The sequence below is a fragment of the Atractosteus spatula genome, chromosome 7 (genome assembly GCF_055471065.1).
Source record: "Atractosteus spatula isolate fAtrSpa1 chromosome 7, fAtrSpa1.hap1, whole genome shotgun sequence".
Lineage (NCBI taxonomy): Eukaryota > Metazoa > Chordata > Actinopteri > Semionotiformes > Lepisosteidae > Atractosteus > Atractosteus spatula.
Genome location: NC_142712.1, coordinates 61,524,454 through 61,536,875, shown reverse-complemented (window position 1 = coordinate 61,536,875; position 12,422 = coordinate 61,524,454). Strand labels below are relative to the sequence as shown.

General features: G+C 40.6%; 1 protein-coding gene across 2 annotated transcripts in view; it reads right to left on the bottom strand.

Moving 5' to 3' along the window:
- herc1 (HECT and RLD domain containing E3 ubiquitin protein ligase family member 1) overlaps positions 1-7,844 on the bottom strand; it is a 66,510-nt gene extending 58,666 nt beyond the window's left edge. For both annotated transcript variants that reach the window (XM_088920124.1, XM_088920123.1), the window contains exons 1-2: positions 7,641-7,844; positions 611-1,566 (exon numbers count right to left, since the gene is read on the bottom strand). In XM_088920124.1, the coding sequence (XP_088776250.1) occupies positions 611-1,540 (930 nt within the window). In that variant the 5' untranslated portion in view covers positions 1,541-1,566; positions 7,641-7,844. The remainder of the gene's footprint in view (positions 1-610; positions 1,567-7,640) is intronic.
- Between the last annotated feature and the right edge of the window lie 4,578 nt (positions 7,845-12,422).

Here is a 12,422-nt window from a genome sequence, read left to right as displayed (position 1 = left end):
TTTAGCTCTGTTCCCCTGATCTGTAATTTAAGGGATGAGAGTGTGGCACTGAGAGCACGTATAAGCAAGCATAATTTTATGTGACTTACTCCCCTATCCCTTCCTGCTGTAGTTCAGATTTGGGCATTAGTTATCACGTTTAATAATTACAAGAGAAGTGCAGTCATAGGAATTCAACTGTAAACCTCAGCATCACTATAACAATTTTTTAGAGGTGCTTAGAGCACCGGAATGGAAAGGCTATCATTGCAACGTTAAGCAAACATGCCACGGAAGAAAAACAACACAATGACACAGATCTTACTGGTAGCTCTATACCCCTTTGGCTTTAAAAGACACCTTTACTGTGTGTGGCTCATTGCTTTGTTTTATGAATACGAAAGCACCAAAATAAGCAAACTGTGTCACTGCATCAAAAAAGAAGCTTATCTTCATTCTTCATACAGACTAAATTAAAGAAAAGATTAAACACTTAACGACCCACATTATTATAACATGACTTAATGTAGTGTGGCACTGATTACTGTAATTAAATAGTAATCAAAGGAAATTTGTTTGAAACAAATGCATTGACCATAAGTATTATGCAGGAAACTTTTGGGATAATTACCAGAGAGCGCCGCATCTGCATTAAGATATTCATGAAGCAGTCATAGCCGATTAGTCCTTCTTGACTCAGGGGCACTTTATTTTTCTCCATCGTGCTCACAACAGCAGACGCTGCCAGGGCCATCTCTATCCACTCGAGAAGGTACCGTAAAGAGCCCCTTTGGGCAGCGAGTCCGAGAAGCAGCTCGGATGCCAACCTGCGCCCCAGGGTGTCAGCCCCGGAATTTGGCATAGTCACGCCTTTCAGAAACGTCGTCACCTGGGCCAAACAATCCAAGCCCATGGGTGGGATTTTGCTCTCGTTGGCCAGCGACAAGGGCGGCAGGGAGCTAATGACATCGATGGCAGTGTGGATGACGTCGTTGCACAGGTTCAAGCCGGGGCCAGGAGGGGGCATCATCCAGCTCTGGCGCAGGAGAGCGAACAGCAGGCTGAGGCCAGTGCGCACGCCCATTTCGATTAACGCGTCCGTGCTGGACCTGGGCCGCTCGCTGACCGAGTGGATGTCGGTGGAGCCCGAGTTGTTCTCGGGCGAGTGCTGCTGCTGCTTCACCTTCCCCTTGTCGTGGTACTTGTTGGAGAGCGCGTAGAAGATGCGCTGCAGCACCAGAAGCCGCTTGCGCAGGGCAGCAGCAAACGGGGAATCCGAACACACCATCTTGGCCAGCGCAAGCTGGCTGCCAAGCAGGGCGTCCAGGTAGTGCTCCTGCTCATCGCTGGAGAGGGACTCGCGCTCGAAATCTGGCAGCTGGGGGCCCTTGAGGCACAGCACCTGCTGGGGCAGCAGGACCACCTCTTTGTTGGCCACCAGCTTCGAGTACAGCACCGACACTCCCTCCCTCGTGGCGATGGACTCGCTGTCCTCCATGATCCAGGAGCTGTTGAGGTGCTCCAGCCATTTCAGCTTCACAGGAGGGATCATCAGGGCCATGTTGGATCAATTGGGTGCCATCCGCCCTTGGAGAAAGAAGAAGAGCAAATAAATGAAAACAGACAGGATACAGCAAACACTTTGGGCTTAATGACGGCTATCACTGAAAAGGATCCCGAAACTGCTTTACAGTAAGGCTCTAGCTGGAACAAAACCTGAAAAACAAAGCAAGTCCATTCTAGATCAACAATACAAAGCAGACCACACAGCATGCAAAAAGCCAAACAATCAAAAGGAACCTGTAATGATTTCACCAAAGCAACAGCTTAAAACTTACGTTTTTCTTGCTTCAAAGTAGGGCTGGGCGATATGGCCAAAAACATTATCACGATATAAATTTTCATATCACTCGATATCGATAATTATCACGATAAATGTCAAATCATTATTTCTTTCAAGTTTAAAGGCAGATTTTTTTCTCCTGAGTGAAAGCTGAAGAAACCAGACAGTTAATTGGTAAATTAAACAACTCTTTATTTTAAGAACACAACAAACACTTGCCAAACAGCAGAAACATTAAACAAATCTGAGGTAGAGAGCATTCAAGTCTTTTTTATGTCAAAATATGCATGAGTAAAACTTACAAAATAAATATCTTAATAGAAAAATTAAATACTGCAGTGTGATAAAACACACATAGAAGATGGTTCAGACAGACTGCAAAGTTTAAAGTGCTCTGTTTTATGTCTGATCGTAAAAAGCCAAAATATCTCCAAATTACCGAAGTTGAATGACCTTTTCTGTCGACGATGTCATCGTCCTTCGAGCTGGTCGTTGGCAGCACTACATTTGCTTCAGTGTCGCTCATTCCTCCACTCTGACTACAGTCCTGTCAGCCACCACCGTGTGGGTCAACACCACCACGTTCGCTGCCCGGTCTGCAGCACGCACGCGCACTCGCGCAGTATTTTGTGCACATGCGCATACCATGCGCGAAGCATAAACATATATATCGAACATTTATCGAACTTTTGTTAAAATTATATCGAGGAAAATTATATCGCGATAATTATCGTTATTGAATTACGCCCAGCCCTACTTCAAAGACAAAATAAATTTTACAAAACAAAGCTTGCATACGTGAACAAGGAACATTTTTTGTTCCTCTTTTACAAACTATTTTGAAGTGGTAATCGAGAAACAAAATATGCAGCTGTAAGCATACTGTGACAGGCCAGTGGACTGACAGGAAAAGAGGACATAAGCAGTCCTATACAAAACATGGCTGTGATATTATATTCTACACACCAGTATCAAGGAGAAAAAACATGAAAATGTAGCTTTAACAATTTATTTTAGCAGCAAAACATGATCTGTTAAGATACAAGTTATTCAGTCAATATTTAAACAATGCATGGTACATTAAGGCTAACTACAAATGTAGTTGCACACTGCACACAAGGACGATGTGGGTCTAATGGCAGTGCCAGCTCCAAAAACCTTCACATTTCTTATCACACTGTAGCACTCACAACTCTATACTGGAGATACTCTTCTAAAAATAAATGCAGACATCAATGGGATTTTTCCAAGCAAAGGTTTTGCAAAATAATTTTCACGCACATGGTCTGTAAAATAAGGTTTCATTTTGTGCATGCAATCCACAGAAAATGCATGATATTTGCTGGGAGAAAAAAAAACTATAGTAGAATGATATACAGAAAATGACACAACAGAATACTTCTCTGATTTTATGAAAGGCTCAGACAAACTAGAAGGCACATAATAAATTATTTCATTATTTTAAATGCACATTTTTAACATTGCAATTCATAAAGACCATGCAATAATGAAGAAACACAATAAAAAGAAATGAAAACAATTTGATCCATTTAAGCCTTCAGCAGAAAAGACTACGGCAAGACCCGATACAGGTATTCAACATCCTCAAAGACACTGACAGTCAACACAGTGGATTGCTTCTGAATAATCAGCAAAGCATGAACCGCAGGATACAAGAGGAACCTACCTACTGTATAACAGGAGGCAATTCTTTAACCAAAGGGCTGTGGGAGTATGGAAAAAACAGCCAGCCATGTAGTTACAGCTAACACCCTGGCTTCCTTCAAGGCTAGATGAGATCCTTGGATCAATAAGCTACTAACTGCCAAAAGAGACAGATGCCCTTTGGTATATGTAATTGAATATAACCTTCATTATACCCTAATAAAAAAGAACTAGATGCTCAGCAAAAATAATCAAATGGATGGCCCGAGAATTCTTTTTCTTTCAGTTCTAAAAATTCAGAGAATACAAGAATGTGAACATTTTCATTACTTTAAGACAGATTACAAATTGGGCCAACCCCTTTGGTTGTGGACACTTATTAACATATGCGAGTACAGTTACATTAGACATTAATAAAACCATACTGTATGCCTGATGGCCAGAAGGGTTTGCATGCAAATGTTCCAGAAGGTGATACGCAAGAGAATTCTTTTCATGGTTGGCTGATTTCTAAATGTATCACTGTACTTCAGAATTTTGTAAAATAATTCCTGTGAAGCACTTAACACGCCAGCTTGTATTAATAAAAAACAGGTTACCCTAACATATTTCTATTTCCTTTTTCAAACACAGCACAACTTGGGAAGCAAATATCACCTTAAATGCAGAAAACTGTAACAACTTCAGACATCTGTTGAACACCAGAACCAAGTCAAATCTTCATTTTCGGAACACTAAGAACAATTTTGTCTTGATGACGTCAGAAGGTGATTTAATTAAGATGTTTAGAAATTGTGTGAAATGAAAATACCACCACCCTGCAGCTCTAAATATTATTATTAATTGCTTAATGGAGTTTATTTAACTGAAGTTCGGGAGGGATGACAACAACCACGCTCAATCATTCCCAGCCGTCAGTAATAAGCAATCGCTCCCTTCGTCCTTCCTCCACCGAACACTATAAATACCAAATGCGATATCTCTCTCCCTCGCGTGCGACTTCTGCCTCCCACCTCCACCCCAGCTCCACCTCTGCAGCTGCCCCTTGGTCACCCTGCGGGGGGGTCCTGGCCTCCTCGCCCTACGGCCAGGAGGTCGGCCCTCAGCCAAGCGGGTTAACACAAATATTCACTCCACAAGAGTTCGTTACGCTTCGATTCTGGGGCGTTGTCATTCCTCGTGAACACTTGTATAGTGCTTTTCTGGACACTCTACTTAAAGCACTTTACAGGTAATGGGGATCCCCTCCACCACCACCAATGTGCAGCCCCACCTGGATGATACGCCAGTACACTCATCACACACCAGCTATCACTGGGGAGGAGAACAGAGTGATGAAGCCAGTTCAGAGATGGGGATTATTAGTAGGCCCTAATTGGTAAATTAGGTTAGGACCCACACAGACTGCAGGGTGAGTGCCCCCTACTGGCCCCACTAACACCTCTTCCAGCAGCAACCTTAGTTTTTCCCCAAGGAGCACAGTTCGCTATTCCTGACATTACATTTACTAAAGATATCAAAACTTACATGAGTTCCAGATCTTTACAGAAGAATGATTTAAGACTGATCTGTATGACCTGCTCTCTAGAACCAGAGACCACCCCCATTTCAGAGGATTAAATCTGAGGTTCCCTTTCCCTTTTTCTACATGTTATGTGAATATAAACCTCATCCACACTTTGAGAAAAATATTTCAGAAACAAACTTCTATTTATATTGCAGAGTTGGGAGGACGCACATGATTTTAATGGTTTGAAAATAAGAAAGCTCTGCTATCAAAGAGGTAAAACAACAGTAGAGGAACGAGATTCATTCGCTCACCCTGATTTACAGTGTTCTACTAAAACCTCCACACAGTTTAAAGGAATATCCGCAGCAATACCTGCTGTATACAGTACTACTGCTTTGTATCATTTTCAACTGTTTTTAACGGTTCTAACATTCATAACATTCAAAGGTTTCCAGCATAATCTAAAAAAGTACCACAATGCTGAAAGACTACAATTAAACTAGTTTTACTGTAGTAAAACTATGGTATCTTTCATTCTGCATACCCATATAGAGAAGGGAGACTAATCTTTGTTAACAGGTTCCCAAGCAAAAAAAAGGTTTCCAGAACATCTACCCTGTAGAACTGTTATCCCCTAAATTTAGTTATGAAAGAAACCCAGAATGATTATATCATTGTTAAAAGTTACTCTCTACAACTGATTTCCAATCTAGTATATGCCTGTGTGATGTTGTTAAACCTCAAAGGACTTCCTTTGTAACCCTTACAGAAGGCTCTGTGGAGTTAAATGGTCTTTAATCTTCTCCTGCGGCCTTCAAATTTGGACAACAGAAGAATGCGTTTTTTGCGATCCGAAGTATGCAGCAGTGGTCCAGTTCCAAACGCTTGGATGGAAAAGCTTTCAGAGGAACATGTTGTAGTCAGGACAGAGAACTAAAGCAATTCGTTCTCCAGAACCTATTTACAGAAGTTCCTGTTTTTCCTATTACACATACAGCAAAACTATGCCTTTTCCACTTTTCAGTTAAAGGCCTGTGCAAATATTTGTAACGCTTATATAATGTGCTCTTCGAAATCACGACACCACACTATGTAGTCGTCAGTAAATATTAATAACTGTGATTCTGGGGCATTTTTGGAGCCAGTGTATCGACTGTATGACCATCTACACAAATCTCTCCAGATAACGTTGTACACTGTTTACACAATGCAGTGCACAAGGCAGAGAGGGACGCTGGCACACGACCGAGTTCATTTGCTTTAAAATCTGATGGCAAGCAAGATCAGAAAACCCTCTCAAGCTGAAGTCGTTGTTTCATGTCTACGGTTTCTCAGTGTGCCAGGGGTTGCTAGCGGCAGCAGCTGCATTCTGACAAGGAGCCCTGCCCTGAAAACTTAACAAAGAGGCCCAGGAGCCGATGTCTGTTCAGCACGCTTCGCAGTTGCTAGAGATCGCAAGTCAGCATAATTTCTCTGGTCGGCTGCCAGGTTTATCCAAAAACTCAACGTACAGTAGTCAAAGACACCGTGTGGGAGCCAAACGGTTCTAAATGGATCCGTTACCGTTTGGTTTATTAATGGCACCGGCCTTCTCCTAACAGGACCTTTGGAAAACGACCGTTTACTATATGCCATTAAAATAACCAGGGGCAGCTTTAAATAACTGTTTTACACACGCCCTTTTCCTCATTAAAGAATCGGAGTTGCAAATAGCGTTACACCATATCCCATACAGTAAAACCGTGGCTACAGGTCGAAGCACCTTTTGCTAGAAATGCAACACCCTCGTCGCACAGAGATATAGAGACAGACAATGCAGCACCAGCGCGCTGCCAAAGGGTAGGGTCTCCAGGAGCATCAAATTATACACTGCTGCTGCTTGAATCGTTTGCTTCTGGTCCTAAATAATTTAACGCAATGGTTCTCGACAAACGCGCAATTATCTCGGATCCAGCTATACAAGTGAATTTAGCTCGTCTGTATTATGGTAACAGACCGTGTTCAGTACAGTCAAATAGGTGCCCATTAGCCGTGTGTTGCCAATAACCGTCAACAACAGCTTCGCACTACTTAAAAACTGCCAAGCTATTTTTGATGATAGTACTGAAACCATAATCCGTGCTCTAATGTAGCACCTGTAATAAAAATAGAAACGCGACACATCTGATAAAGCAAAGCAGTGCGGTAAGCGAATTGTACATACGTTAATTTTGTGGAAATCAATCACGGAGATAATTATACTTTAAAGCTTTAAAGTAATAAAGTAATAAAGATCGTGGCACATTCGTAAAGTATACCTGGGATAAAGACCTTTCTCCAATTATAAATCCACCGTGTCATCCGAATGATAACTACAGTTAACCACCCAAGCAAGTGTAGTGAAATATCTGGTCGTTGCCATCTGGACCTCCACAGACCTAACGAGAATTAACACTTTATTCCGCAGAAATTTAGATGCATAAACCCAGTTTACAGATCATGAAACCGAAACCCCCCCCCACCTACTGTAACAGGATGCATCCAGTCTCCCCTGTCACTTTTTCTCGGAGTGAAATGTATAGGCGGCTTCTCATAGTTACGCGAGCCCCAGGCTGCGAGGCCTACGCCGGCCAGCGCTACGGCGCAGATTCAGAAAAGGCTTACCATCAACTGTCAACGGCCTCTTCGGTCCTTATGCACTGTTGTACTTCATTGCAAAATGCAGAAAAACCGTGCTCCCACACATCACCAGCACTAATATGTGGTCTTTAACACTGTCAGCATAAAACTGCGCCTTTTCTTTCCGCTGCAGAACAACAACCGGTTAATGTCAGCAGCGACTCCCCATGCTCCCTACTCTCCGCCCTACCTAACTTTCACGGCAATGAAATCAAGCTAACTCTCAGCCCCAACCCCTCTGGAAGGCGCAGTGACGTGATACGTTTACTGTACAAGCCCATCCAGGTAACGCGAACAGGTGAATAAGGGGCACCGAGCAAACAGCAAGACCGATTTGGGATAACCGCGGTTATTTGTTGTACGATCACATGGTCAAACGATGCATTTCTCTGGAGTTAATTAAGAACACTGATCTTCAGTTGTAGTAAGTACAGTGTAAGATTGCATTTTAAACATCAACATATTTACTTCTCGTGTAGACCTTTTTTTTTCGGGGGACTGGTTCAGTATTTTACAGCCCTAATCATTTGTAGGGTAATATGCTGTAGATGTCTAAAAAAGCTAAAATGCTTCTTTCCTGAAAGTAAAGAAGCTCTCTTTTCCTTATAGTTGGACGATTTTAAAAAAAAATCTTTTGAAATAATTTTTTGTAACTGGTATAGATATTTAAAAATCAATTATTGTTGAAACAGTAAAATTACATTATGTAATCTAAATGTGTGCAATGTATTCTTCAGAGCTGCAAATAACGCTTTATGTTCAAGACTTGAGGGTTTTCTTGAAATTACACCAGTTTCACTATGGAAAGTAATATTACTTTTCCATCCTCAAAATACAGTTAAAAGTCCTACTTTTGGGGCACTACGTGGGGTGGAGGATATAAATCCTTTCCTGATTAGCACTTTGACCTGTGAAATAACTGTACTAAACTTTCCTTTACAGTGCGTGCATATATGAATGTATGTATGCGTATTTGCAATTCTCTGACATTTATTTCTACAGACAGAAAAGCCAGTCCATTTGAGTATAAATAGCAGGATATCAAAGTAACAGACCAAAGTAACAGGCATCCCTATAAGGAGGTTAACAGCACTGTAGCTACATTGTTCTCATTACTTCTTGTCCATTTGAGTAATGTTGCAAAGAACAATAACAGTAGCTTTATAAGGAGGATCCTAGGTGTTCTGAGAGGACACAGAGTTTGTGCAAATAGCATATAGAGTATACAGTAGAACTGATTGCAAAGGACCTGTTTATAAATATGAAACTAACACTTGAGCTGAGAGTGTAGGTGTCTGCATTTTATTGCAATTAATATTTTTGCTGATGTTCCATATTACATGAATATTTACATTCTGGATTATTAGAATAAACTATGTTGTCACTAGTATGTCATTTCTGATGCACAGGAGAACTACCACAAATAATAATATTTCTTTGCATTTGTGTAGTGATGTTTATCTCAAGGTGTTGGAAAGCATTTCCATTCATGGGGTGGAACCTACTTACTGTGATCCACCGTTGAAGAGCAGCATCCTGCTGCGTGATACACAGCGGTCTCATCACACAGATCAGGTGGAAAGGGGAGAAACGACTTTGTCAATTAAATCAAGGGGTAATTTAGTGAGGCCAAGTGAATGCAAAACATAACAAAAACAAAGGAAGGGCATGAGACGTGAAATCTCAGAATGAGTTAGACACAATTCAGCTCTGACTCATCAAGTCGAAGCAACTGTATGGCTGCTAGGTGTATCGCATCTCCGTTTTTAAAAATACAAACTTCACACAGATGACAGCTTGTTGTGGTGAATAATCTGGCCCCTGTTTTTTCTACTCAAACTGCAAAGGAAGCACAGACAGAGGATATGAAAGCACAGGCAGCTGTTTTGTTGCGTGTGGTTTGCTTTCTCAAATTACACAGAAAGACGACTGCTTGAGATGTTGGGAATCGCTAAGTAATAGAATGTTTCCCATCAGTTTGACCCTTCCTGAAAAATCACATGTATGAACATGACTGCCTCCTGCTAAGGTCAATCAGTCAATAGGCCAGGTCTGAAGCCCCCGAAGCTCACAGCAGGGAAAGTCAGACAGAATGCAGCAACTTCCGAAAAAGAGCCACAGCGAAACAGTACCTGAGAAAATCAGCCCAGGTTTCTCGTTTGTTGTAAACAGGCCGCATCCTGTTTCTCATGTTCTGTCAGCTCTCTTTCTTTCTCTATTTATTATTTCTGAATTGGCTGCTGAAGTGTCAGGTTCCTCCATGAGATGGAAGAATGGAGAGTATTTATAACAGTAAGATTTAAAAAAAAATGTTTCAGTCTCTGTTTAATTCGGTCTTCCAATATGCTTTTGATTTCCACTTTGGCACCCTCTCAGGGCAAGGTAGTTGCTCACCAGTAAGGCCTGGATTTCAGACAAACCGAGAAATGAGAGCATCTCAAGACCAGGCCTGTTGGAACACGTTTCTGAACCAGGAGGAAAGAAAAATGCCCTTTTTTCCACATAATTTCCTGATTGTTTTGCATAAACAATAAACTGTGACAATAATAACTATTAGAATAAATCCCACAGTCAGGGACAAGTACTACATTGACCCTATTACCTCCTTCTTCTATTCAGATAGGGTCCTTAAGAGGCCAGTAGAATTTCCCTAGGACTCTACCTTTCTAGGACTTTTTATGAATGATAAATAAATTAAAAGTGAGCTTATTTTCTGCTGAGTAATTAATAATAGGAATTTTACAATATCCAAAACAAAATCGAAGTATGTCAGCAGACAGAAGAGTTATTCTGCAATCCTGGGTGTCGGTGTTTGATGGTTAGGTGAGATTGGATTAGATTAACAGGAAACGTAGTGTTGACGTCACTCCCCTGGAGTTTGTGTGGCAGAGAGATTCCTCGCGCTGATGGTTGTCCCTTTAGTACGACTCTCTGCCTTTGCTGTGCCTCTTAAGATCTGGGAGATGTCTTGAAGACAGTAATCAGATCCCAGCAGTGAATGAGCTGAACTCACTGCACAAATAAAGTCTTCTCAAAATTCTAAAGAAATGAGATAGAAGAATTTTAAACCAGTGGTCTAAAGCCAGAAACTGAGTTTAATATTAAAAACAACACTATTTTGCTCTATTAATGCTCAGTGTTCTTCATACAGAAAAATATAAATAAAGCTTAATTTCATCTTGAAAGACGAGTTAGAATACAAACATACCTGCACAGGCAAATGAATAGCAAGCTCTAAGGAGGAAAATATTTAAATATTAGAAATAAAAATAGTGCACAAGATAAGAATGCTAATTATTACTAGTAATCACATTCTTCATTTTTATAGCTTTTCTGAAACTATACTATAATTAAGTGTCCACCTGGACACTTTTTACTTAATTTTGCAAACACTTCTTGCCCTGCAAAAGGCAGAAATATTCCCCTGCTTATCTGTAGAGTGCAGTTACAAGGCTGGGGAGCTGGCAGACTATCTAAACAACCACTTTACACCAGCTGACAGACATCCAATGCAGGAAAAAAACAGCAGTGAGAAATACAATACTGAAGTGTTTTAAAAAAATTGAAAACAACAAAACTGCAATATACAAGTTCATGAAAAAAGGAAGCAGACATTGAAGCAGATATTTAATGACTAAAGAGTGGTAGATGTTTTATGTAGGCTCTCATCTTGTGTTGATCTTGTGTTGATATTGCGATTTATGGGCATGCAAACTATTACATGATGATGACTTATTAACTGTAATTGTTCATTTAATGTTATTGTTCATTTGAAGATAAAACGTGCATAGTAATTTGTCAGTCTCTAAATTTAATTTGTCCTTTTTATTGTAGTGTACAGGATCCATAGTCTCTGTAGTAAACTATTCTGCAACATATACCTATGAATCATAATCAAGCCAAAGAGTGGCATATACAGTATTTATATTTTTTTGATTATACAAACTGTAGCCAGGGAAATGTGAATGCAAAAGAAATCTCACAAACAATATCAGTTAAATAAAGTTATGACTTTTTTTGGTATCATACTCTTTAAGTTCAGTATGTTCGTGTCTAGAAATACATAGAAGATACATTTAGTTCAGGAATATCACCTATTTCTACTGAGATTCATATCTGCTTATTTCAATAACTCATTTTAGCTGAAATGGCTTTTGAAAATTATTGCTTCTGACTTACCTGGTCAACAACTCTACCGGGAAGATATATTGTTATTGACACAATAAGTTATAAAAAAACTCACCACAAAATGGAGACATAACTTGCTCCTTTAACATTGCGTCTTTTAAGACATTGAAGATACCATGAGATATATTTAGTTTTCCAGCAGAAACAGGACAGGATCAGGTAGAGAACTATGTTTCTTCTGCAGCTCCCACCAAGACAATTATTTATATACAGTTTTGGCTGACAGTTCAAATACTGTTTTAGTTCCCTTTACTTAACCCGTTGTTACTATTCCCAGTAAAGGATCCTGTAGGTGAAACACACACTTATCTGTAGACCAGATCAGTGTGTGTTTTTAATAATTACTACGACATTTTACATCCTTCTTCCACCTGGTTGGTGAAACTCATTCTACAGATCTATTACAAGCAAACATCCACCCACCTATTTTCTGAGCTCTTCTTCCAATTCAGGGTCGTCGGGGAGCCAGAGCCTGACATGGCAAATAAAAGGAGCAAGGCAGGATACACCCTGGACAGGACAGACACGGAGACACTCATACCCAGGCGGATTTTCCCAGAAGCCAACTGACCTACTAGT